The following is a 26,206-nucleotide window of genomic DNA, read 5'->3' on the forward strand; positions in this document are numbered from 1 at the left end:
ATACACTCCACAACCCTATTCCTAAAAAGTTTGGATGCTGTCTAAATTCCAAACATAATGATTTATCATCATGATTTAAAAACTGAATGTAATGATTTGCATTCTCTTTTGAAAACATATATTTTCTTTGAATAGAATATAGAAAGCAAATCAAATGTTTATGCTTACCATTTATTGAAAACTATTTGATCATTTGGAATTTGATGGCAGCAATACATCCCCAAAAAGTTGGGCCATGGCCATGTTTATCACTGTGTAGCATCACCTCTTCTTTTAACAGCAGTCCATAAACATCTGGAAAGTGATGAGACCAGCGGCTGGATGTTTCTTTAAATAAATGTTCCTGTCCGATATAGGATTCTAGCTTTTTAACAGTCTTGGATCTTTCATATTTTTTATTACACGACGCACAATTTTTTTCAATTGCTTGAGATCTGGGCTGCAGTTAGACCAGTTCACAACCTGGACTCATCTGCTATGATGTCTTGGTGTTGTAGTGCAGTTTGCTTATTAGTGTTGTCTTCTTGGAATATGCAGAAGCTTCTGGATGGGCACATATGTTCCCTTAAAATCTGTATATAGCATTCAGCAGCGATGCACAAGTTGCCAGTTCCATAGACACTCATGAAGCCCCATACCATCAGAGCAGAGATGCAGGTTTTTGAACCGAGTGCTGACATGGTCTCTTTGCTCTTTTGTCTGGATGATGTGGCATCTATCTTTTCCAAAAGGAATTTTGAATTTCGATCCATCTGACCACAGGACAGTTTTCCACTTTGATCTGTCTTTGAGAAGACAGGTCATGTTCACATATGGCTTCTTCTTTGCATGGTAGAGCTTTAGACTGCATTTGTGGATGGCACTGTGAGCTGTGTTCACAGACAGTGATTTCTGGACGTGTTCGATGCAGTCCATGCAATGATTTACATAAGCAGTGCTGCCTGAGGGCCTGAGGACTGAGGACATCCAATAGGGATTTTCAGTCTTGTCCCTTGCGCACAGAGATTTCTCCAGATTCTAGGAAAGTTTTGATGATAAGATGTGCAAAGTCTTGAAGATCATTATCCTGAATTTGTTCCACAGGTTTTCTTTTTTTGCACATTACTGAATCTCTGCCTGTTTTTAATTGTGAAAATCTCTGTTTCTCTAAGATGCTGTTTTTATAGTCAGTCATGTTACCGACCTGCCAGTTAGAATAATTGCTTGCAAAATGTTTCTCCAGCTTTTCCGTTCCAGTACCGCTTATTTCTCAAACCTTTTCCCAACTTTTTTTGAGACATGTTGTTGTGATCAAATTTAAAAATGTGTCTCAAAACTTTCAGTTTACAGCATCCCTGGTAAAGTTAGATAGTGCTGCTTTGACACTGACTGCAACTGAGCATCTTTAAAGATGCCAAAGCTCTGATCACACCACACAATGGCAAAGAAAACTGTGCCATTTACATCTTTGTGGGTAACACAGACCAACTCAAATAATGTACCTAACAAGCTAAGCACTGACATGCTGTGGCAGGATGTGGTTTGTGGCTCAGCTGCAGGGGGAGGGTAGCAGTGGGTTCAGGGTGTGGCGTCAGGGGAGGCTGTCACAGCCGGTAGTCATCATCTAATCATGCCTCCCTTATTTCAGTGGGATGCTGGGACCTGGACAAAACAGAAGAGATGGCGGAGACAGAGCATGGAGCAGAGGGCTGATTTGAATGAGTGCCGGAAAGAGATTTAGCTGCAAGTGCGCTGAAAAAACAAACACTGTAAATAAACAGGCGCTGAAGCTGCTAACATTGTGCGTTCCTCCTTTACACATGCTAGTAGTTCATGCTTTTTATACGGTCACTGGCGGTCACCATGCTTCCAGTTTTTATTTTAGCTAAACCTGTTTTCCCAACTATCTTGCAGCTCTAGACCTTTCTAGACATTAGGCTACTCAACAGAGGAACAGGTGAGAGCACAAATCTTAGGCAATTATATGGCCTTTAACCTTTGAGCTTTCAAGTACAAAGTCTGTGTTATATACCAACGTGAGAACGGCACAGGTAATAAATAGTTTGGGGAATTCACGGCTTGTGGGTGGTGATCCTGTGTCCTGCCTCCTAAATACTCTAGTTGGAACGCTATCTTGCCTAAACTTATTAAGAGCATCTGACTCAATATTCTGCTATATGCTACATGTGACAAAGGACAACATGTGACAATGTCCTGACCTGATTCTCTTGACATTTCCACGAGTTCATGTGTGAAAACAGCTTAAAAGTTAACAGATTGCTGGCAGTAGCTTTGTGTTTACCACAGACGAAGAAGATTGATCACAATTTAAAATATATTGTAAATCTTTTAAATATCATTGTCACTAGGCATTAACGCACATCGTTTACATGCCTGCCTTCACAGGGGTTTAAACCTTGGTCACCCAGCTGAAGGACAGTAGCTGTGATGCCAAACGTAACACAGTGGACACCTTCATTCAGAGCAGCTCAATATGGTGAGTGCATACTTCTACCACATAATTGGCTCCAGTGGGATTGACTGAAACAACCTTCCAGCCTGACCCCTGATGACATGGCACAACCCAACCCACGCTCAGGCTAAATCACAGCCAGTAAGACCTATACTCTGCTTGTGAATTTACTGGGTGGCAAAGCGTGAGCAACTACAGTACAGCAATGGATATCTAGAAGTAATTTTTCAAAAATGATACACAGAGATCTCTGGAAATTCAGGTACGTGCTATTAATGCAATCACCGGAACCGAAAAGGTATGGCAAAGAACCAGCATGTGAATAGCATCATTTATCATTGCACAGTACAGGCCCAGGTGTATTAAATACAATTTTGGAGGGCGACTGCAGCGACGACCGATAACAAGATATTAAATCTCCTTTGTGATAAATCAATAGATCCTGAGGTCAGCGGGCTATCATTGCAGAGGGTACAATGGTTTTTTTTCCCCCAATGTAGTTTAATGCTGTTTTCAGCAAAAATTAAAAGAGCCCCTCTGCACATTAAATGTTTTGGACAAGTATGAGCACTTCGCACTCTCATCCGTTTTTCTCCACACATTTGGACACCACATCCATGATCAGGCGGTATCCACTATCTCACTGTTAAAATTTGACATCAGTGAGACGTGAACTAATTTATTTTCTCCTGATCTGAATGGACCGGCTCTGCAATTATGGAATATTTATAAAACATGTTTTTCAAAAATACAAAGGAGATCTTAGGTGTAATCTCCTGTCTGAATCTTTTTTCACAGGCTGTTTTGTAACAATGTGTTGGTGTGGGCTGTCGTGCTCCTGCCACATCGCCATATGAAACTGACCTCCTCTGGCCAGACACACATGTGTCTTATGATATTTATATGGACGTGGCAGGTGTTGGCTTAAAGACTTTTTCAAGCTGTCAACTGAGTATGTGTGTGTCTCAAAGTAGAATAAGGTTGTAACACGACACCCATACACCCAGAGACATTTTTTATTATATAGACGCACCTGTTCAACTGCAATTTAACACACATTTCTAATCAGCCAATCATGGCCGGAGGAATGGAAGTCTTTTGCAACCATGGTTAATAGAAATTTGGTGGTCTTGAGATAGAATTAAGGTTTTCAGGCACTTCCACATTGGTTTTATTTTTCCAACCTGGAAGCTATGTCTGTGTTTTGAACTGTCTATGGCACCAGTTCCACCCATTTAGACATGTAGACATGGTCAAGATGACCTGCTGAAGTACAAACCGAGTATAAAAATGGGGAAGAAAGGTGATTTAAGTGACTTTGTTTGTGCTCAGAAACTGCTGATTTACTGGGATGTTCTTACAGAATCAACTCTAGGACAAAGTTCAGCATTTTTATTATAATCCTTGCACTGATTTTCCTAAGTCTTGACACTGGCATATGCTGTCAATACATTAATAATAATGAAAACTAAACATTTTGAAACTATAAAAAACTGAAACAAGAAAATCCAGTCACTACACAAGTGTAATAACTCTAATAATTCTGATGGAAGGGTCAGAATTCTGTGGAAACAGTAATGATCCATGGATAAATCCTGCCTTATATCAATCATTCAGGCTGCTGCTGGTGGTTTAATGGGATGCTTTCTTGGCACGCTTTGGCCTTAGGCCCCAACAGCTGAGCATCCTTTTATGCCACAGCCTACCTAAGCATTTAGGCACGTTAGTATTGTGCATCTAGCTTCTTATTTCTACTTCCAGCAGGGTAGCACACTATATTACAAACCCCAAAACAGTCACCAGATCTCAGCCCAATCGGGATGTGCTGGAACGGGAGGTTGGATGATACTATGTCAATGCGGACCAACATTTATGAGGAAAGTGTATAACTTTTACATGAATTGCTTTGTTTTCAGCGTTACTATAGTGCAGCACAGTATGTGTGTTTGCTTGTCTCACCAGTGACTAAGAATCTCTGACTAAGAGTTATCACATATCCCCGAATAGAGTTCCAAGAAACACAGAAAACTTTAATTTCTCTTCCCCTCCTCCTCAACTGTCACTTTCTGTTTGCCCTTTCTCAGTCTTATCTTTTCCGTTTTCATTTTTCATTCCTCTCACCGTTCATATTTTTGCTCAGTAGATGTTTTTTTTAACATGGTGAAAAATTAAACTACCTTGGTTTCCTTTGTAGTTCTTTTAGTTTTTTTTAATCTATCTCAGTTCATTTCAGTCCACTTCCACAGCGTGCTGAAAACACAAACAACTGCCAAACCAAAGCCAGAATCACTCCCACCTGCACACACACACAAAACACACACACACACACACACACACACACATATATATATATATATATATATATATATATATATATATATATATGAACGTTGAAAATTCAGGCATTGGAAAAACATAAGTCAATTTTCTCCTGCTCAGGAGAAGTAGATAAGCAATAATTTTTCATATTTACTCCCCCCAGAGACTAATTAGTTTCACAACAACGATTAAGGTGCATACATTTTTATATCTAAGAATTGTGTTTTACAATAATAATGTACAGTTAAAGGGTATATCTTTAACTTAATTTCTCTTCCCTTCCTCCTCAACTCGTCTAGTCAGAACAATTTTTTCTCTTTTTAAGGTTAAATTAAGTTTAAATTGCAACATATGTTACACTCTTTTTGCCATCTCTTAAAGAAACCCTTAACCATGTGTGATATTATATTACCCACTCTGTGACAATTTCTTATTTAGGGAAAAGAATTTGTCTGTGATGTCAAGGTCAAGCCTAAAGTCTCTTTCTCGTTACGTCTTCCCGTAACAAGTCAGTGTGGGGAATGATATTTTAAAGGTTTGTTGCTGTAGTTAATAAAATGTCACAGCCACGGCCATTTGTGAGCAATGACTCCATCAGAAGCCATGAGAAACACACAGCTGACTTGCTGATTTTCACTTCATGTTCTTGATTCAGTCTCAACATTCACATTTACCCTTGGAACTGCGGGATTTGAGTCTGCCTGTTGCCACAAAATGCTCTCTATTAAAAGTATCAGTATATGCGATATGGAGGAGGAAGCTTGTTGCTCATATAAATGTAGCAGTAGTTTCCTTCCAATAGTGAATATTTGCTTTTATGGAATAATTCAACTCATCTGTGGTGGAAATGAATTTTATTCACACACATTCAACACTGAAGATCACATCATGCACATACACTGATATAGATGATCTATATAAGAGGTTTCAATATAATATATATATTGCATTTACACTTCTATATTTTTTCACCTACATGCAGATTATAATCTAGCAGATCTAACAACAGAAAGGTCACAATATCAGTTTTGTCTAGAATCAACTGGACATGGTCTTCTTAACTTTACATCAATGCTCTGAGTAACAATTCAAAATGTATGTACAACACTGTGCAAATGTCTCGAGTCACCCGTCATTTCTTTTTAATTTCTTGCCAGTGAGCCAGACTTTCTTTAATTTTTATGTGGTTTTGAGCAATAGTTCTTCAGGCTTTTTCTTTGGCCACAGGCTGCTTTTTCGCTCATTTTCATTCATTCCAGTCCTTTTACTGCAGGTTTTAGATATCAACCTGGGTCAACACACCTGAATCAAATGATTAGTTCATTACCAGGCCTCTGGAGAACTTCAAGACATGTTGAAGAGGTAATTTAGCTGTGTTGCATTAAGGACACATCTAAAACCTGCAGGACACCGGCCCTTGAGGCCAGTCCTTTGTACATTATTCTTCATTGACAGTTTTCTGAACAAACAAAAAAGGAGAAAAAGAAAAAAAAGTACAATTTGTACATTTATTGGATTCTAATATACCTTACAAGCCTTTTAAGACTAACAGAAAATGAAAAACAGCGTGCCTATTTTTATTTGTACTGTAAACTATGTTTGACAAGTACAGAAGGGAAAATATTTGCTCATACAATATTTTAATCCAGGAATAAATACAAAGAAGAACTCGCAGCTGTTCTTTAACGTGACTGACTTAAGCTATTAGCAAATTTTTGCCTTTATCCATCTTCACCTCCTATAGGCCTTCCAGTAGCCTTTTCACTGAACAAATCACACCAGACACACTACAGATGACCCCCAGACTCAGAATACCCACATCTATCAGTCGGTCCTTCACAGTAAGGCGGCTCCACTGCAGTCTAAGGTGAAATAAACACGGCAGTATGAGTGTCATTGCCGCCCCGGTCACGCTCCCTGTCAGACCCATCAACAGGGAGAACCTGGGCACCAGCAAAGCCAGCAAGTATGATGTCATCAACAAGGCGCCGCGGACCACAAGTGCAGGACGAGATACAGCTTGACCTCTGTGTTTGGAGTAAGACGACATGGCAGCATCTGAAGGGATTGAACCAGAGAAGTTGAAAAGATATACAGTGGTAACTGGTTTATATTCACTATCAAAGAAGCTTTTGTTTTTCGGTCTTTCAATTTATGGATCGCTGAACAAGTGGGTTTTAGTCAACCACAACCATTAGATATGGTTGGTTAGGCAGTTGGTTGGATTACCGTTGGGGTTTAATGGTCGCGAAACATCCCTATTCTGCCTCCTTCTACTCCGACTCATTGTTTTCCACCTGCACCTGCGTGTTGACTTTAATTACTAAATGACTGGAAACTGTTAGCCATGCATCATTACATCATCACGGAGTAGCGTGATGACTACATAACTGTTGACAGTCAACTATGAAAGGTTCAGCCATGGTGACCCATCACCAGTATGTTGACAGTTGACACATGTGTTGTAGGTTACTTTTAGCCTAATTTGTAGGGTTTTCCTTATTAAATTTGACCTACTTTAATTTTTTTTTTACATTACTTCAAATGGTTACACTAATATCATCTTAAAACACTCTCTGTTAGTCATGTGTTCAATCCTGGCTGAACGTATCGGAAGTATTTTTAGCTATTCACTGTCTAATCATATTTCTCACAGCATTAAAATGCACTAAGCCTTTAAATACATCTGCTGACATTGTTTAGTGACTGTAACTGCTTGTATTTCCTAAAAGGCTGTCACATTGATTTACCAAAACTGCCTTCTTGGGAATTATATTTTTACTTGTTATAGACTCTTTTGACAGTAGGCATGTTGAAGTGCCATTACAGGGTAAACAAAGGTGTATTTACTAACAGCAGCACTGTATAGTACTGTTTCATTAAGACGATCCACTGTTCTGGTTTTGTGCATGCTAGCTCAGTGGAATGGCTTTGACACTCCAAACAGAACAGGCTGTTATTAATTAAACCCACATTTAACCTGCTATTATCATATGAAAATGGCCTCTGTTAAATGGCCCCATGTAACCTCACAGCATGAGGCGAAAGATGACTGATCTGTATTTACTGGCATTTGAAAGGGTAAGCATTAAGTTTGAGCTTGTCTTCTATAGGCTAAAATATCTGGAAGAAATCACAGCTGTCAAGGCAACATGTGATCTTCATGCTCTGCAGACTTTACAGTGGATTTATGGTTCCTTGTTAGTTCCCAAGCATGCTTTTTTTGAATAAAAAAGGGCTAAACTAGGCTAAACTTAAGGACCAACACCCCCACATATATTTGACACTACCTCCTGGTGACAACAGACATCCACAACATGTAAACGTGGGTCTGCAAAGCCCGGTGTGCCACCTGCAGACTACCAGAGCACTACTGCCTTTAATCGCCGTAGCTTATGAAAATTTGAACATCTTTTTAATTTCAGTGACCCACTGTTAGTTTTAGTATGTACTGAGACAGCACTATGGATATATGTTAGGATTTTCTTTTGGTTTTACCTCTGAGCACACATGTTTGCAGTATTTCAGCAGCAGCATAGAATGGCAGAGGGTAGGACAGTTGGGCTTTAGCCAGCAGGCACAAATTGACTAGAGGTCGTAGGTCAGAGGGTAGATTGTCTGTGATGACCTCACTGGTTTCTGGTCCCCAGGTTAACACCGCCTAATGGAGGAAGGAAAGAATCAGCCAGTCTGTTTGTCAACTTATCAGTTATATCAAACCTTAATTGCGAGATACAACTGTTGCTCTGTTCAAACATACATGTGTATTAACAGCAAAATAATAAGAATGAAAAGCTTTAAGAAAGAGAAGTGCTACTGCAAACTCATATGCTAATGTTACAAACTTAAAAACCCACTTTTGTCCATCATTTAACTGAAGCTTGTTAGCCTGTGCAATCATATGTTTTCCCAGTTGTCACTAACCAGTAAGGAAAACATAGTCTTCATGATGCAAGCTGCTCCATGGGTCCACCCCAGCATGATGTTAAACTGCCCCCTGTCTTCCATACTACCCTCTAGAGGAGGGAGGAAGATCTGCGAGGTATAGGAGAAGATGATGACACCGACAGAAACGAGGAAGTCTTCTGGATCCACAGAGAGAGACAGAGAGGACCAAGACCAGCTGCTGGCGCAACTCAAACAGTACAGCATGACCAATAGGCTGTGCGGGAGACAAAATAAAAGCTAATGAGAACTGATTAATTCAAAATTTATCAGCACAGTGATAAACACACACAACAAAGTGGGGTGTAAAAGTCCTAATTATGCCGAGAGGAAGAACAAAGTGATGAACTGCAGGAAAAAAAAAGAACCCCACAACAAATAAAGGCAGAAATTATTAACGGGGTGATAAATTAAACTCTCTGAAGAAGACAGTTTAATCAAAGTCTATCAGCAACATCTTAAACTATTTTAGCCCACTACACAAATAAAAAAAACACTAATAATTATAGCAGATGACACTTTAGAAATGCATTAATTTTAAGAAAGTACATGTATAAGAATAATTTGATTTACAGATTTACCATAAATCAATAAACTCTGAATTCAACACACTGTACTGTAGTTTGACACAAATGAGTCATACTAACTGATGTCACCGTATCTTATTCATACAGTCTACCTAATAAAAAAATGGATATATTGATGTTGATATTCAACCAGTTACACCAAAGCACTTTATGATTACATGGTTTTAATTACATGATGAATTAATCTAACCAGCACTGCCAAAGAGTGGAGTGAAAGCCCAGGCTTTACAATTTCTTTTTTTCATGAACTGAAAGTCAAAGTGTGTGCTTTAAAAGATCAGACAGCTGTAAGAACCCTGGCAGTCGGAGAACTCCTAGACGCAACTCTGTGCTTCTTTTCTCATGCAAGACACCTGGTGTTAGAAATAAATCAAACAAGCAGGAACAGCGGTGTGTAGCAGGTGAGAGCAGACAACTTAAACAGCAGCAGCTGCACCGCGATCACAAGAGTGAGAATGAGCTAGCAATTCAGACAGCGCGCCTTCCTGTCTTGATTTAAAATGATTGGCAAGTTTTTAAGGTGATCTGGTCAGCCAGTACAAATTTGCTGGAGTGTCAGGACAAATGAGTTGCTTCTTTTATTCCATCACCTGATAAGTATGTGAGCCAGGGAACAGAGGAGGCTGAGAGTGGAAACTGGTCTGAGATCAGTCAGAAGCAGGCAGGGCAGAAGAAACACCAGAGACACGAGTGAACACACTGATCGAGGAACAGCCACCCAGGACAAACTGTCAAACAACAGGCTTGTAGAGACAAGTAGATAGAGGGTACAGGTCATCAGAAGTTCAATGACCTGAAAGATAGAACAGACGTATATATTTTTACTTCATATATTTACTGTATATTGTAGAAGAGTAAATAAATGGCCTTTTTCTATATATATATATATATATATATATATATATATATATATATATATATATATATATAATATTACTGCATCTTAAATATTGTTAGATTGTGAGTTATCTAAAAGTTAAGTAGTTTCAGGATTAAGTTTTTTTCAGTGTAGAATGATGTAATTTCACTGTCTTCTAGTGCAACTCAGTTTGAATAAAGATTCTTTTTGAAATCTCTCAAAAGTGACAATATTTTAAGACTCCGCCACAAACTTAGAAGATTGTTTGATTGTTTCATCTGCTTTAAAGAAAAGTTTTGAGTTTATACGTTATATTGCAGAGCAAAAAAAAAAAAGAAAAAGGGCTGCGTTACAGTTGAAGGCGTGTTACCTGAGCTACATTTACCATCAGACCTCCAACTCCAGACCAATTCGGCCACAGTCCTTTGCAGCAGGCCTCCATAATGTCCTGATAGCTGGTTCGGACCCGGACCTTTGAAACTGACCCAGACCCACCACTGAAATATACCAAAAATATACCAAAAACAACTATTTAATAGAACTAGTAATGGCCTCATTACTTTGTTAAAATGCTTGTGTATTTGGTAAGTGTAACAGTTCCCTTAAGTATCTCAATGAAACGAGACACTTAAGGTTACTTTCAGTAACGGGCTCACAACAGGAACTGTCATATTATATTGATATCAATAGCAATGTGAAAGAAACTCTACCTCATTTCTTCTTCATATAAACAGGACACCAGGGTCCTTCCTGTGTGGTTACAGACCCACGCTGAAAGAACCAACAGGACCAGACCCACATAACCTGACTGCACCAGGGCGAAGGGCAAACCCAGCACAAAGATACCCTTTGAGAAAAGAAAAAGTGCATTTAAAAAAATGTAGGTTTACGAATAGTCTAAGAAAAGCTTGAAATGACAGAAGAATCAAAAACAACTTAGATGTTCATGTAAGATCATGTAAGGGTGAAATTTCTGACTTAATCTGCATGTCATTACTTCATCTTTGAAGGGAGAAATTTACTCAAAATAAAACAAACTTTGATGGTGGGTTTTGTTGCTGTTTTTCAGTGTATAAATTGTACATACTCACACATCAGAGATGCAACATTTTCAGTGAAAGTTCAGCCCAAAATCAAATTTGCACATTTTAAAGATCATCTTAAATGAAACCGCTCACATCAGGAGTTTTTTTTTTTTTTAATGCATGTGAATTCTACCAAACTGGGTAAATCAGAAATAAACAACCAAGATCGATAAAGTACACTATAACCCAGAGGGTAATTTCTTCTTTGTGTGCACACAAAAGCTAAATTATAGAAAGAAAGAAAGAAAGAAAGAAAGAAAGAAGGTGGGGGAATATCATTATCTTAGAAAATAATCCACCTTGAGATGACTGTTCTCATGAGATGGTACCATAAAAATAAAACTCCATTAAAAAATGTAATTGAAAGGTTTGATATTATTATAAAGAATATATCAGCATTACTCAAATTCATGCAATAATCATCATCATGAGAGAAATCTTAGTCAAAGTTAGATTAGGATCATAACTGTGCATACATACGTTGAAATATTTTTTAAAAATGTGAAAATTCACAACTTAAAGTGGAAACTGAAGAGCGAAGGATGGCTGAGGAGAAGAGCGAGAGAAAAGAGATGAAAGGACTCTTCATGGTTGGATGATGAGGAGGCGAGAGAAGAGTTCTGGCTGGATGCCTGGAGAGTCTGAGGATGCAGGAGACCAGCAGGAGCAGAAGGAAGAGTAGAGTCGAGCTTTGGCCCATCACCAAGGGAAAATGTAAGTCACTGCCAGAGAGGGAAGATGGAGGAGAGGGAATGGAGGTGAAAGTGTGAGATGAGGATAAGAAAAAAAACAAAAAAGGAAAAAAAAACAGGGAGACTAGAGAGGAGGAGAAGGACACAGACAGGAGAGAAGGTTGGAAGGAGAGGTGCAGCCTCAGCGCCAGAGAGCATGAGGTTGGATGATGGGAGATCAGAGGAGACAACAAGCTACTTTGATGGAGTTGCTGTGTTTTGAATGTTGGAACACGGAGATATGCAGACTCACTGAGAGAGTTGTGGAAGCACATCACAGAGCAGACATAAGCACACACTGTGGATGCATAAACAGACAGAGACACATTCTCTCTCTTTCAAGTTGCTATTTTGTAACTGGTGACTGTTAGGCATATGCTGATAGAGCTTTGATGTTCAAATGGAGCTGCTGGGGATGAAAGCAGTTTGAGAGGAATCTGACGCTCAAGTATTTGATTTCATCTCCCCACCGCTCTCACTGCACTTCTGTTTCTCTGTGTTTTTGCCAGCTAATTCCTAATTGGTTACTCTGAGTACAACCAAAAGCAGCTTCCAATCACAAAGGGGTACAATAAAGAAAGAAACAAATCCCTGATTGGCTCGCGAGAAGCTCCAGAAGAAGTTTTACCTCCCCCCCCCTTCTGCCACAATATGATAACTCTAGTATCTTCTATTTACCCAACACTACCTTTATACTTTCATATCTTACACAGGAAGCATTGGCAAAACAATGAGAGTTCTTTGCTAATAGACTGCACCATGCCTGGACTTCTGAGTTAGATTTCAGCTCCTGCCCCTCAGGTCATGGCCAGTATTTTATGCATGGACATGCCTAGTTGGCAAAAAGTGACAGAGAAATGTCTTATTTTCCGCCATGGGGGGATTAGATGGTGCTGACACAGGCAGGTTTGACATTTAAATAACTGAAAGTGACATTTTTTTTAAAATCAGGAACAAAGAACTGTTCTCAAGTTCAATCAAACCTGTATTAGAAAAATCAATAAAACAACAAATGGATGTGCCTAATTCATGCATTTGCTGTTTTTCTCTTTTCACTTTATTAGGAAGAGGGAGATGCTCATTGAATCCAGTGGCATATGCAACTCAATGGATTTAGGCCTGAAGACGTTGTCAAGATGATCTGTTGTTAAATCAAGCCTTTAAATAAGCAAGAAAGGTGATTTGAAGTGATATGTAATGTCAGATAGTTGTTGGTGTCTGAGTATTATATGAACTGTTGATCTGCAGGAATTTTCTCTCAAAACCATTTCCAGGGTTTACAGAGAATGGTTTGAAAAAGAGAAAATATCCAGTGGGTGCCAGATCTCTGGATAAAAATGCCTTGTTGATTGCAGTGGTCAGAAGAGAATGGCCCGTCTGGTTTGAGCCGACAAGAAAGCATCAGCAATTCGTAATTCATTTGTTGCAACCAAGGTATGCAGAAAAGTGTCTCTGAATCCACAATACATCGACTTTCTTGGCACTCTTTGGCCCTTTAGTAGTTTAAATACTATAGCCTACCTGAGTGTTGTTGCTGACCATGTTCATCTCACTATTCAAAGCATGATGGCTGCTTTCAGCAGGATAACACATCATGTTACAAAGCTCAAATCATCTCAAAGTGATGTTTCAGGTTTTTTCTCAGCATGATGATAAGCTCACTGTACTAAAATACCCCCACAGTCACCATATCTTAATCCAGCAGAGCACCTCAGGGATGTGGTGGAGTGTGAGATTGACATGGATGTGCAGTTGACGGTACCACTTTACAATAAGACTCCCCTTATAGATGGCTAATAAATAGTTTATAGCTATGTTATTAATTAATCTGCTGCAACTGTGTGATGATAGCATGTCAGTATTGACTAATGAACTAAAATGCCTGAGGAACATTTCCAGCAGCTTGTTGAATTAAAGCCATGGAGAATTAAAGCAGTTCTGAAGACAAAGGGGGTTAAATCTAGTACTAGCAAGGTGTACCTAATAAAGTGACGGGCATATTTCTGTATTATTATTTTATCACATTACTTTATTAAAGACTTCTGAGTTTGTAAGTTCACTAGTTTAAGATGGCTTGATGTTCATATTTTTCAGTTATGGTTCTATTTAGAGTAAATCAGGATATATCTAGACTGAAAAACATATTCTGATATATAGAGTATCTATATTGTAACTGAAAAGTCACATGAGTGTGTGGTGTTGCTCAGGGAGATTAGCACCAGCTTCTAAACTACAAAGCCAATAAACCATCAGGTTAACATCTTTTAAGATAGTTGTTGTCATGTTATAGATCAGGGTTTATAGCACAGAGTGTCTGCATATGATTAGCCTATTAATCAGTAAACGATCAGCTATAGTTGTTATTATTTTTGATTTATCACTTCACTGATCATTAAAAACTTGAAATGTAAAAATCTGACACAATTAGTTCATCAGTGGCAATTTTTTTAAATGGGGCGAATGAAAAACAGACATTCAGTTTGTAGCATCCTAAGAAGTTTTTAGTCTAAGCAAGAAAAAAGAATAAAGGAACAGATCCTCCTTTTCTCTTTCCAAAACAGAACGAGTACATTTATTCCCCTCTGGCTTCTGTTTAGATCAGAAAATCATGATGACTTAAATTTTTCAGTGTGGCTTAAAGTAAAATATCACTTGCAAACAGAAAGCATGTCAATCGCAGCCATTCTTATTCTCAATAACATAAGGTCCATATCTCTAATTTGAAACAAAGACACACAAACTGGAGCTGCCTCATTAACAATCAGATTGGAAATCAAACTGAGTTTCATTATTCCCATGTCAGGAGCCTTGAGAGCTGGAGCTGGTTTTTGCATTTTGGCAGCAAATTTACTTTCTAATAAAAACTTTATTAAGCTGGCAGACAGTCAATTATATTGGCATCAATAAACCACCACAGGAAAGTACATATTTTCTTTTTAGCCTTGATAGGAGATAAAAGTGCTGTTCTTTTCCCATTATTTAGACATTTGTTAGCCAAACATCAGATCTGTGATTAATGCCCTAATATTTCTTTATACACCACAGATATCCTTTGTCTTTGATCGCTGCCATGTGATTCTTCGTCGCTGTTCGATATTTTAGTATCCAGTGAATATTAAACCATAACCTGACCGTCTGTAACCTCAAGTGAAAGCATTACTGAGCAGTTCATTTAGTCAAGGTCGCTGATTGAGACAGAGGGCTGCAGGTAATGAACAACCTATAAAACATTAACCAATCCAACAACCCTGGAAAGCAGCTGATAGTGTTTGTGCTGAGGTAAAAACACGCTACAGGAAAAGTATTCAGATCACACTGGGGTTTGGAGCTCAAATAAATAGCTGGGAGCATTTAAAAAGTCATAGCTTTAAATAAGCAATTTTAATCAGTAATACAGTATATATCACGAGCTGAATTTTCACTGGAGATCAGGATTCTGTGGCTTGCTTGGCACAGAAACTGAGTCTCTAAGGAAAACTGGAATTAAAAAAAATCTGGCACTCAGACATAGATTGCCATCAACAAACCAAGCACATAAAATACTTCTCATGTGCTAGAATATGTGTTATGTGCTTATACAACAGGGTTAACAGTAAGACTTTCGAGCAATCGAACACAAAAGCATCTGATGCAAATGTACCTCCGCTCCCGAAGGAACATGTTTGCATCTTAATTAGTCAGCATTTATCTGCATATGACTGTGTATGGATGCATACACAGTATTCATACCCTAATGTCATAAAGCATTCTCTATGGCTCCGGTGACACTGTTCAATTACACCAGAGTTATTCAGTTAAAACACACGTGCACACACACACATTTACATGAATGCAGTGGTTGAATAGAGCCCAGCATTTAGAGCAAGAGAAGCTATTAGCATTACTGCCACGAGGACACGCTGTGACCGGGGGACTGTCATTTTTTTAAAAACGATTTTATTCACACTTAATTTAATTATCAAGGCTCGCGAGTGCCTGACAAACAGCCTGCAAGACAAAAGAAAGCATTGTTCAGTAATATAATAACACAAAAGGAGTAAATGAAATAGCCTGCTTCATGCTTTTTGAATGACGTGTGCAGCTTAACACCTTCACAGTTGGCATTTCGAATTGTCATTTGTCAGAGGAAAAATAGATGTGGTGCATTTTCAGCTGCACTTAACAAAAGATGTGTTATCAGAAGACAAACACGAGAGCTTTCTTTAAAGTCCTGTTTGAATGCTGCTGCTTTAAATGCTGAAACACTGACTCAAAAATCTCAATTGAGTAAAAGCACTCAATAACTGGATTAAATAACTTTGACTAATGTCTTTTCATAACTGGATAAGTCATACTAGCAACATGCTGAGTTATTACATTCATTTGGCAGGGAACAAATCAAGGATTGTGTGTCTGTAGCTGTAGGAAAAGTTGATTGGCATGATACGGGTGCATGAAAGTTATAAAAGTGTAAGTCTGAAAAATATGGTGCATTGTATCGACCTAAATTATGTGCCTCTGACAGAAAATAAGCTTAAATGTAAGACAAATATCTGTATTGCTGCTTTACTGTTTAAAAAAAAAAAATCACATCAGGTATGGCATCATGAACTTCTAAAGCAGGACATAAGAACTGTTATATTTTCTTTTAGGAAAAGCATTTTAACCATGCATGTGTGTATTAGTGTACCTGTATAGCATTGGTGACGTTCCAGCCGGCTTCCCAGGCTGTGATGGTGGGAGAGGGGTTCAGACCCATGGTGCAGGTTTCGGGGCTCTGAACTGAAGTAACCAAACTCATGCTCCCACTCCCACTCTGTTTTTCAAGGCTTGTACAGAGCTGAGACATCCCTTCTACGGTTTTCTCCCCCTCTTGATTCTTCTCTACATCTCCTGAAACTCTCCATTTTACCACTTTCCCTCTAGGAAGCCCAGATGGTCTGATGGACTTCTTCTTGTTCTTCTTCTTCTGGTTCTGGCTGGAACCTTGATTCTCCCAACTCTCGCTTCCCATCTTGTCACCTTGCAGCTCAGATAATCTTCTTTCTTTTTCATAGCTTCTGGTATTTTCCAACCAAAAGGGGTCTTCAGTAGAGACAGCGGACGTTATGGTGAAGGTCTTGGTTCCAGTGGAGATTACAGTAGCCCTGGTTTCTTTAAAGGCTGGGCTTTCCCATCCTAAGGGGCTGGTGGCTCCGTTATGAGCTGCTATAGAGGGCTCATCTTTGTGTCTGTCTTCTCTTGATGACGGTCTGCTGTTTATTCTGATGTCATCGAAATGTGGATTAATATTGCTTGTGATGTTGTTAAAGGCTGATCTGTTGTCCTCACAGTAACTTCGGTTTAACTCATCACTCTGGGTCAAAACCAGCATCTCTTCATCTCCTTGAAAGAACCTGTAAATCAAAACCTCCGTTGAGAGCTCATAATTCCTCCCCCATCTTTCATTTTACAAAGAACTTCTAAATAATTTTTACTCCTCCAGAGGTTCCACACATATTCAGGCAGATAACAAAATAGGAAAAATATCAAGAAGTATGAAAATAAATCTCAAACCCTCAGTAAAGTTATATCAGTTGTGAGAAAATGAATCTATAAAAGTTCACCAAAGTTATGTTATTATATATATAGCACTACTGTAAAAATATTGTTCATTTTTAAAGTGAATTTATAAATAAATATATCTCATGATGTCACTAACCTTGTTGTTCGGTCCAGGTGCAGCCTCGACATGGCCCATCCCCACAGAGACCCAGCAGCACTCCAGGGCTGCTCAGGCCCACGAGCCCAGTGAAGAGAGCCCATCTTCAGCCTCGGTGTCTGCAGAGTAAGCCTCTTTGTCTTTGGAGGTCTTAGCTTCCGGGGGAGCTTAACTCACACTGGACACATAAACAAGCCCAAACAAAAATTCTCACCCAAACACACACAAATACAGGAGTAACATATTCACTCAAATTAGCACATCTGTGTAAGTACTCACAGTCACAGGTGTGTGAATTGACTGACAGGTTGATGAGCTGTAACATTATAATATGCCAGTGCTTTCAGCGGGGAAGAAGTAAACAGCTCTAATGGCCCTGAGTACACTCAGGGAGTGGAGGCCAAAACTTACAGTAGTTCACTCGCATTGTTCTTATTCTTCTGCTTCTTTATTGTAAACTAAAAGTCACATTATTGAGATTTTAAAAAAGAAAAAAATAATAATGCTACATATTAGCAGCTATATTGATTAACAAGTAATGATTGATTGCTTTATTTCTAGCATGTAAATAAAACTAACATGACAAATAAACAACAAAGGTTGATTGCAAACAGGTAAACAAGAAACAGGGCCCTGAATTCCCATAGACAACCCTATACCACTACATTTACATGCTCAAACAACCAAACAGGAGTAAGATAAAGTAATTTATTTTATCCTAATTTATCATGTACGTATATCACAGACCAGAGCACTTTATACTTTAGTACACTTCACTACACACCCTATAAGTAACAGCCCTATATGCCCCTATATTTGGTAAAAATATCATCTTTATATTCGTTTTTAAACCATTTTATATTTGAAAATTGCTTTAATTCCACCCTTAGTCTATTCCTTCAATTTACCCAACATATGGAGGTACAAAAACCTCTAGTTACCAAATATCGTGCATCTTTAACTTTAATGTGCAGGTCATATGTATGCATATGTAGCACAGCGTCTCTGGTTGTTTCAACAGATGGAGCTTCGTGTAGTTTCACATCTCACTTCGTTCTTTAAAATACAACACTTTTTTCACTTAAAAATGGGGTTTTTTGTCCACAAATGGATAAAATTGTAAAATAAACTGATAACAGTGCATGGCTTTCCCTTATCTAAAGTCTCTCCAGTTTATCTGTGGTTTAATGTTGCTTTGCCCCAGAGTGTGGTAAGTTCTATGGGGCAGCAGGAGGAGCCATAGAACAGTAGTGCACATCTGGACACGTGTGGACCAGAACTTCTGGCTTTTCTGATACTGTCTGTGAACCACTACTATTCAAACTTTTCCCTCTGCTTCTCCTCTTGTCAGAACTGATGCACTTCAGTGGCTTTGTAGCATCTGTCTGAGTGTTCTTGTTTTGAAGAACACATTTTGGTTACAAGACCGCTAATTTGGATGTAGTGTTGTTGTTTTTTTCACCTGCATCTCCCTGGGAAGGTTTCATATTCCATTCCCATCTCCCCCACCATTGCTCCCGCCACAACTTTTAGAGAGGAGGAGAGACGAGAGGAAGAGGAGGAGGAGAAGAAGAAGAGAGAGAGTTTGGATCAACTTCTGTGGAAACTTTTCTGGCGTTCAACTCAACATTGAGCCGCGCGAGAGGACGCCGCGGACCCCACATCGCGCGCGCGGCAGGCTACACCATAGCAACTCAGACAGGACAAAATGAAGTTGCTTCTGCTCGTACTTACGACCGCGTTGCTATGGCAACACTGCCAAGCCCAGCAGAGAGGTAAGTCATCAGAGACTGATAGATAATCGATACGCCGATACCCGGCGCTCTCTGCTGGAGTTCTTTACACAGAACCCCCAGAGCTCATTCGGCTGTGGCTGCTTCAGCGTGTCCCTTAATGAACCATTCAGTCAGTAATTAGCTACACCTTTTAACTTCCGGCTATCAGTGCAGAATATTTTGTATCGGTTTAGTTGCGAAGAAGCCTGCCTTTACTGGCTGTAGCTTTACTTTGTTTTCAATTAGCAAAAGGGAGGGGAAAGTATGTGAAAATCATTCAAAGCCTATTTAAACACGTTTGTCAATGAGCACAGCCGTCTGCTGTAGGCCTAAGTTAATACTAGCACTTGATGAAAAGATGTTTATGGTGGGATTTATGCCCGCTTCGTCTCTTGAATCTGATATTGAAAAAAAAGAGAAGAGAAACACAAGTTTAATGGGTCAGAGACTTACTGATGGATTTCGTATTATTTTTAGCCTCATAAATTAAGTGCTTGACCTTAAACATAATTGACCCTGGCTTAGCTGTACTGTTATGTGTTAGACAGATGTCACTTGGCTTGCTCTTTTGCAGTTACTGTTGCAAAACAGGATACACAGAGTTTATGATGATCTAGTCCATGTCATTGAGTTTCACAAAATACAGCCTTCCCAGTATAGAGTCCTTCTTTTTCTTTCATAAAGTTTATGTTCCACCTACTGCAACATCATCAGAAATGTATTTATTTATTTTCAATCAAAAGTCATATTTCTTTCGTCTCCTGTCACATACTTTGTAGCTGCACAAAGTGACACATTTACATCTAAGCACACGAATACAAGACCTACGCATCAGTAGTGACGCGTAACATTTGTGCACTAAAAGTAATGTCTGTTTTCTTCTTTTTTTTTCTATTCTGTAACTCACCTCCAGTCCCAATTGTAAGGGCTCTTAGCAAGTTACAACATATATTCAGGGCTGGTTGACCTCACCTGGGAAAACCAGCAGTTTCTAGTTTACTTGTTCACACTTCAGGGGCAAAAAATAGTGTTGTTTGGTCAAAGCCACCGGGATCTCATAGAAAACATTGACAAAGTCTGCATCAGATGTAAGGCTAGTCGCGCTTTCACCCAGGAGACTGAGGTCTATATCCGGCTTTTTTTCTAATTCTAATTTTCACTTCCTTAAAAAAATGAATGAATGTACTAAAAAGCCATGCTAGTTTTTATTTCATATATTGATTTTGCAGTATGGCTTTAATATATTTGGTCAGAAAGCCCAATATAACAGAGATTAATTGAATACCATTACAACCTTACGGTTGGAAAAATCATCTCTAAATTGTTTAAAAACATTATGTGTTTGCAGAACCAATGCTCTTAATACTGAACTAAAAAAAAAATACACTGACCACTAATTTTTGAACATTTTTGGTGATATAAAGATTGTCCTAAATAATAGGAAACTGATCCTAACATTTTTTAAACAAACCAAAAAACTAAACAATCTACATGTGTGGACACCAACCGAAAAAAATGTCTAATATAAGTAAGAATTCAATTTTTTGCATTTTAAATGATCTACCTTTAGAAGTGCCCTGAAATGCACTTAAGAAAGAAATACTGCTCTTTTTTACTTGGTGTGTGTGCAAGGCTATGAAAAATTAATTCATTTAATGTGTGTGTGTGTGTGTGTTAGGGCCCTGACACAGTCAACAATGAAAAATGAGCAACGAAGCCTTGAGCGGCGATGGGGATTGACAGCTGAGACAAAACCAACATAACATGGTGCACAAGAAGAGTCAAAATATTCATGCAAGCAGTGCTTCTAAGAGTTGTTAAGCAAATTATCTCACATATCCGCAAAATGCATTAAAACTGGATTGTAAAAGATGAAATAGTTGCTTCCTGTGCATGGGGCTGATCAGTCAGGTGTTTGAACATGAGTGCGTACAGAGTTTCTTTGCATGTGTGTGTTTTTTTCAGTGTGAGGTGATGGTGACTGTTGCTTGAAAGATGAAGCAAATGTATTGCCAGTCATGCTTTTTTCTATTTATCCTCTTCAAAAAATCTCCAACTAGTGTTTAAACCTGGAGTGCTCTGGACCTCCCGCAGAGAAGAGGATGGGGACTGCCATCAGGATGTATGTGTTTCTGTATATTGTTTGTGTGCGAGAGATGGAAAAAGAGTGAGCTGAAGAGGGTGGAAGAGGCCATCTGCCTAAGAAGCCTCATTACCAGGCGTGTCAGCCAGGCATGCTCTCTATCAGCGACAGAGCTCAGAGAGACACTAGGAGATAATCAGAAAGAGAAGAGAAGGAGGAGGCAAGCTGAAAGAGAGAGGAAGGGGGATCTGTTTAAGAGTTGTTAAGAACTAGAAGAGTGATAGAGAGTGGACTGATGAAACAGGTAGACAGAAGGTTCAGAGGATATAAGACAGAGGATGAGGTTGAAGTATAGATGTTCAGCAAGGAAGCCAAACTACATTAACAACTAAACAACAACCGCTTGACTGGAAAAGAAAATTTTGTCATTGTCCAGTATTTTTTTGTGCTTGTAGGAGGGTAAAACTGAGATCATTTTTGTTGATCAGGAAATAATGGGTATTTTTTGGTCATAGTGGAAGTTCAAGTAGATTTCCTGGAGAGTCTGGTGCAGAATACACCAGACCTTTCAGCTTCAGTGTGGAACATAAATAAAGTAGATTAGTTTTAACTGATGTATTCTCCTGATTCTTGTATCTGAAGAAAAAAATCTTTGCGCAGCTTTGAGGGCATATGAAAGGATTTGTCTGTGCTGTTCTCACTGGTTTGAAGTTGGGAGGGTGAGCTGGAAAATGTGATGCTCTACATTTCTCTTCATCGATAATGAGCTATCAATATTTGAATCTGAGGATTTTTTGTGCTTGTTTGTTTCTCTCAGTTGCCTCAGCATTGACTTTTGAGTGTTAAACTCTTGGGGGTATTTTTTCCCCTTAAACTTTAACTTGGATTCACTGTTGATTTATTATCTTTGCTTGTTGAAATTTCTTGAGACAACGTGAAATCGGGGTCTCACAGCCACCATTATTTGCTAATATTATATGGAGTGATTGAAATAATGAAAAAAGATCAACAGATCAATGAGAAAACACTGAGTTTTTGGCAAGTGATAATCGGCGAACATTATGTTGAGTACTAATGCCAATACATTGCTATTAGCAAAAACAGTATGCACTGGTCAGCCAAAACACGAAAAATAGGTCTGTGGTTTAAGGCCACAGACCTAGAGACTGGTCGGCAACCTGCTGGAAACCACTCATTGCTTCTAAAAACATTATATTCCCTGAGTGGTTGCTGGAGGCTGCTGGCAGTCACTAGGTGAAATTGGCTGCAAAGAGCTATATGGCCCTGCACCAAAAACTGCCTTGCGATTCCCTTGATTATTAACAGATTGCTGTGGTCGCCTATAATTTGCATGTAAGACAGTGCCTTGTTTGCAGTTGCCAAATACTCATCAAGTAGCAGTGAAACTGTGAAAACTGCAGCGCAAACTGGAAATGGAGATTGTTTGCCTTCAAAGTAAAACTGCACTGTTCAAAATGAATTGGTTGTACCGGTAGGGTACAACTTTTAGTTTGAAGTTTGGGGTGCATGTTTACAAGTTTCGCTGTAGCTCAGTGAGTAGCTGACAAGTGTTTGCAGACAAGTTGGTTGGTCTTCCATGCAAACTTCAGGTGACCATGCCAATCTGCTATTGACCAGCAGAATCACAAGGTTTTTGGTGTCGCACGCTCAAATCTCCAGCAAACACTCGCAAACCACTTTGAGAATACTTATTTTTCTCTAGTGACCAGAGTTTGCCAGGGTATACTGACAGGTAGGGACATGTAACTGGTTCCCCTCTTTCCACTAAAACATCTCTGAGCGACTAGGACATGAACATGGGACCTCTGGGGTTGCTTGGTGATGTGTTTTACCCTGACGTTAATAGTGGATCCATGGATCTCAATTGTTCTGGACCATTCAATAGATACTTTGTCAGATTGGATGAGTTTAAGGCCATTTCAGCTTTTGTGTTCCTTGAGCCATTCCTGAGCATTTTCCAGCTTTGTGCCAGGGTGCATTTCCTGCTGTCATTGCAGAGTACCTGTTTTGAGTTGGGGCGGTGCTGGTGGAGGGTGGGTAGTGGGTGCTTGATATGCAATAATGTTTTAGGATCTAGTACATATCAAAGCAACATCTGCTTGGATGCCAGGGCCCAAGGTTTCCCAGTGAACTGCTGCATTGTAACAACATGATCAATGTTGTTCCCTTGACCTGTCAGTGGTTTTAATACTGTGGAAAATTAGTGTTGGTGGATGCTTATGATTTATTTTGCTCCTGCACATTCCTTGATTTCATATACTCCTATAACTTAGCATGAGCCTTCTTGCAATATAAGTTTTAAACTCTGACTTTCTATCAGATGAGAGCCAGTTTGATGCATGGGACTCTGGCACCAAACCAAACAACTGTATTGATAAAAGATAGCAAAATGTCAAGAATATGTGGCTGTCACTGGGGGAAAAAATGTAAAAGTTCTGAGAAGTTGCCAGAAAGTTAACTTGTTGGAGTTATGTGTGTATTAATGTGAGTATTACCAGCCTGATTTGCATGAATAGATGTCAAGTATAGTCACTAGAGACACTAGTGTGGATTGAATCCAGACAAGGCTTGTAAACCAACTGAGAAATCAGCATTTGTATTCAGTGAATTCATGTGACTTACTCATAATCTACTGTACTGCAGAAACCTCATGCTGCCTCTTAGACAAGATGCAAAAATGTAAGGAAGAGTGAGAAAACTGATTGATTTCCCTGTTGATGTTTATCACACTTTAAGTGTAATTAAAGGTGCAGACTAATCCTGTGATATATTTTCTCCTTGGCAGGATCTATTTCAAAAAATATAACAAGTAGTTAATTTGCTGATAAAAAAAAAAGTCTCTTCATAGCAACTACAGATGTGTTTATAAGTTTATGGTAATGTGGATTTAACCAAGCTGGACCAAATGCGATGAGATGTGAACTCACCAGAGGCGCCGCAATGAAGGCGATGTGAATCCAGAATGGGTTTTTCTGCTCATCAGAGAAATCAACATTTTTATGAGGTGAATTCATCCCAACGTTATAACGTTTCTAAAATATGTTGATCTCACTCTGCTATGTTAATGTGAGAGCAGCCGAGCTTAGCTGAATGGATTTGATGGTATACACAGGAGGGGGAAGCTCACTTTTTCTCAGCCTGGTACCCAAATTCAGTGAATATAATCAATGTGTCCTAGAAAATAAAGGTAGAGGGAGTGAAGAAAGGAAGGAAAGATAGGGACAAGGAAGAATAAAAGGAGAATAGGCAGGAAGATGTGAATGATTCAGAAAGGTTTGCTTGGGTTTAGGAAGTGCTGTCATAAAAGCTGTAGCTGCATGCAGAATATAGATACATATGTCCTTTTGCTTTATACAACTTGCAATTACATGTTATACTTTTAATTGTCTTTTCTACAATTTCTAATAACTTTTGACAGGAATAGTGTAATACAAGAGAAATCACTGTGTTTCTCGTGCAAGTTTTTGTACATTGGAACAACTACACTTACCAAAGTTCACATTTCTTGTTCATCCTAACCAATCATCAGGCCTCCCTCCACTTCACCACCACTACAACAACAACTCATGTCTTGTGACACCGTAGCCAAGAATTATTAAATGACATTGTGCCAAAGACATAGATCACATTTCCGCCAACAGGTGTTTGTGTTTCTGTGTGCTTCGGAGGAGTCTGAGCGCTAAATTTAGGCAGGTGCTAAGTTGGAACATAGCTGGATGCCTCCAATCAATAAGTGGAAGAGAGTTGGAAGCTGCAGGAGAAGAGAGACACAGTCAAATGCACAGACTGAAAGTTTTAAATGTGAATTAGTTTATTCTCACACTTGTACAGTTAAATAAAACTAATAGCCTGTGTGTGACCACCTTTTGCCTCTAAAAAAACACGAAAAAAAACCGCGTTCTTTTTTCTCCATACCAATCGATATTAAAAATATATCATGAGATGAATTAAATTAATTCTGTCAAACAAGCTTAAAGATGACTTTTTACTACTAAGTGAGCAATCATAAGGTTGATTGGTGATTTAATTGCTGATGTGGCATTCACTGTCCTTATCCCAGTGTCTGTTATGATGAAGACTTCAGTCCTAAAACAATGGCTTTGCCAACACAGCTCGAAGACATTTACTTTCCAGATTCCAATGTTGGACAGTGAATTGGACATTGAGTCTTATATGTGGTTCTGATGTCCGACTTGACTGCAAATCCAATGTGGTAGCAGAGCATATAGCACTTTGCGGCTCATTTTTAGTGGATTCTCTATACTTTGTCTATAACTGAGGAACTGCCATCTAAGAGAAATGTTTATGGCCAGGGAGTTGGTAATGAGGGTTAGCTACTGTAATACCTCAGTTAAATCTTATATTTTTGACTACTGTGCTTGCTGGTGTCATGTGTTTTGCACTAAGGTAGACTGTTACATCTGTGATACCACTATATCGCTCTTTGTTTTGTTATTTTGTTTTGTTTTTTTATTTATTTTTTTGTACTAAGGTATTGAACTGGAGAAAGTGGACACTATGGTTTGTTTTTGTGCAGATATCCCAATTGTTGTTTTAGGGGGACCACCAGCAATTGCTTGGATCTGGAACTGTAAAGTCTTGTAAACATTGTTTGTGCTCCAAAAGATGGAAATGCTTCAGAAATAATGTGAAAGCATTATTTTTACCG

At 38.9% G+C, this 26,206-nt stretch overlaps 2 protein-coding genes across 11 annotated transcripts in view; one reads left to right on the forward strand and one right to left on the reverse strand.

The window, feature by feature from the left end:
• Nucleotides 1-5,618: 5,618 nt before the first annotated feature.
• On the reverse strand, nt 5,619-19,514 carry LOC100710051 (vesicular inhibitory amino acid transporter). The gene is made up of 10 exons (XM_025898824.1): nt 19,393-19,514; nt 19,121-19,184; nt 17,659-17,836; nt 16,648-17,353; nt 10,873-11,009; nt 10,533-10,659; nt 9,894-10,096; nt 8,696-8,933; nt 8,270-8,432; nt 5,619-6,829 (listed from the first exon to the last, which is right to left on the reverse strand). Exons 3-10 carry the CDS (start codon nt 17,760-17,762, stop codon nt 6,510-6,512), a joined length of 1,998 nt encoding a protein of 665 aa, XP_025754609.1. The 5' UTR covers nt 17,763-17,836; nt 19,121-19,184; nt 19,393-19,514; the 3' UTR covers nt 5,619-6,509.
• lama2 (laminin, alpha 2) overlaps nt 19,209-26,206 on the forward strand; it is a 204,217-nt gene continuing 197,219 nt past the window's right edge. For 7 of the 10 annotated variants that reach the window (XM_019345948.2, XM_019345950.2, XM_019345949.2 and 4 more), the window contains exon 1: nt 19,210-19,433. In XM_019345948.2, the coding sequence (XP_019201493.1) occupies nt 19,367-19,433 (67 nt within the window). In that variant the 5' untranslated portion in view covers nt 19,210-19,366. Of the gene's footprint in view, nt 19,434-26,206 lie in introns of all 10 variants that reach the window. The other 3 variants (XM_019345952.2, XM_019345953.2, XM_019345954.2) reach the window with 2 other exon arrangements.

This window comes from Oreochromis niloticus, linkage group LG15 (genome assembly GCF_001858045.2).
Source record: "Oreochromis niloticus isolate F11D_XX linkage group LG15, O_niloticus_UMD_NMBU, whole genome shotgun sequence".
NCBI classification, from domain to species: domain Eukaryota; kingdom Metazoa; phylum Chordata; class Actinopteri; order Cichliformes; family Cichlidae; genus Oreochromis; species Oreochromis niloticus.

What these genes read in the sequence shown, in the direction of transcription:
- LOC100710051 (XM_025898824.1), bottom strand. Translation starts at nt 17,762, where the DNA reads ATGGGCTCTCTTCACTGGGCTCGTGGGCCTGAGCAGCCCTGGAGTGCT. An exon ending in ACGTCACCAATGCTATACAG is followed by an intron (nt 11,010 to 16,647) that starts GTACACTAATAC and finishes CTTTTCTCAAAG; the next exon opens with GGTATCTTTGTGCTGGGTTT. An exon ending in TTATATGAAGAAGAAATGAG is followed by an intron (nt 10,660 to 10,872) that starts GTAGAGTTTCTT and finishes GGTATATTTCAG; the next exon opens with TGGTGGGTCTGGGTCAGTTT.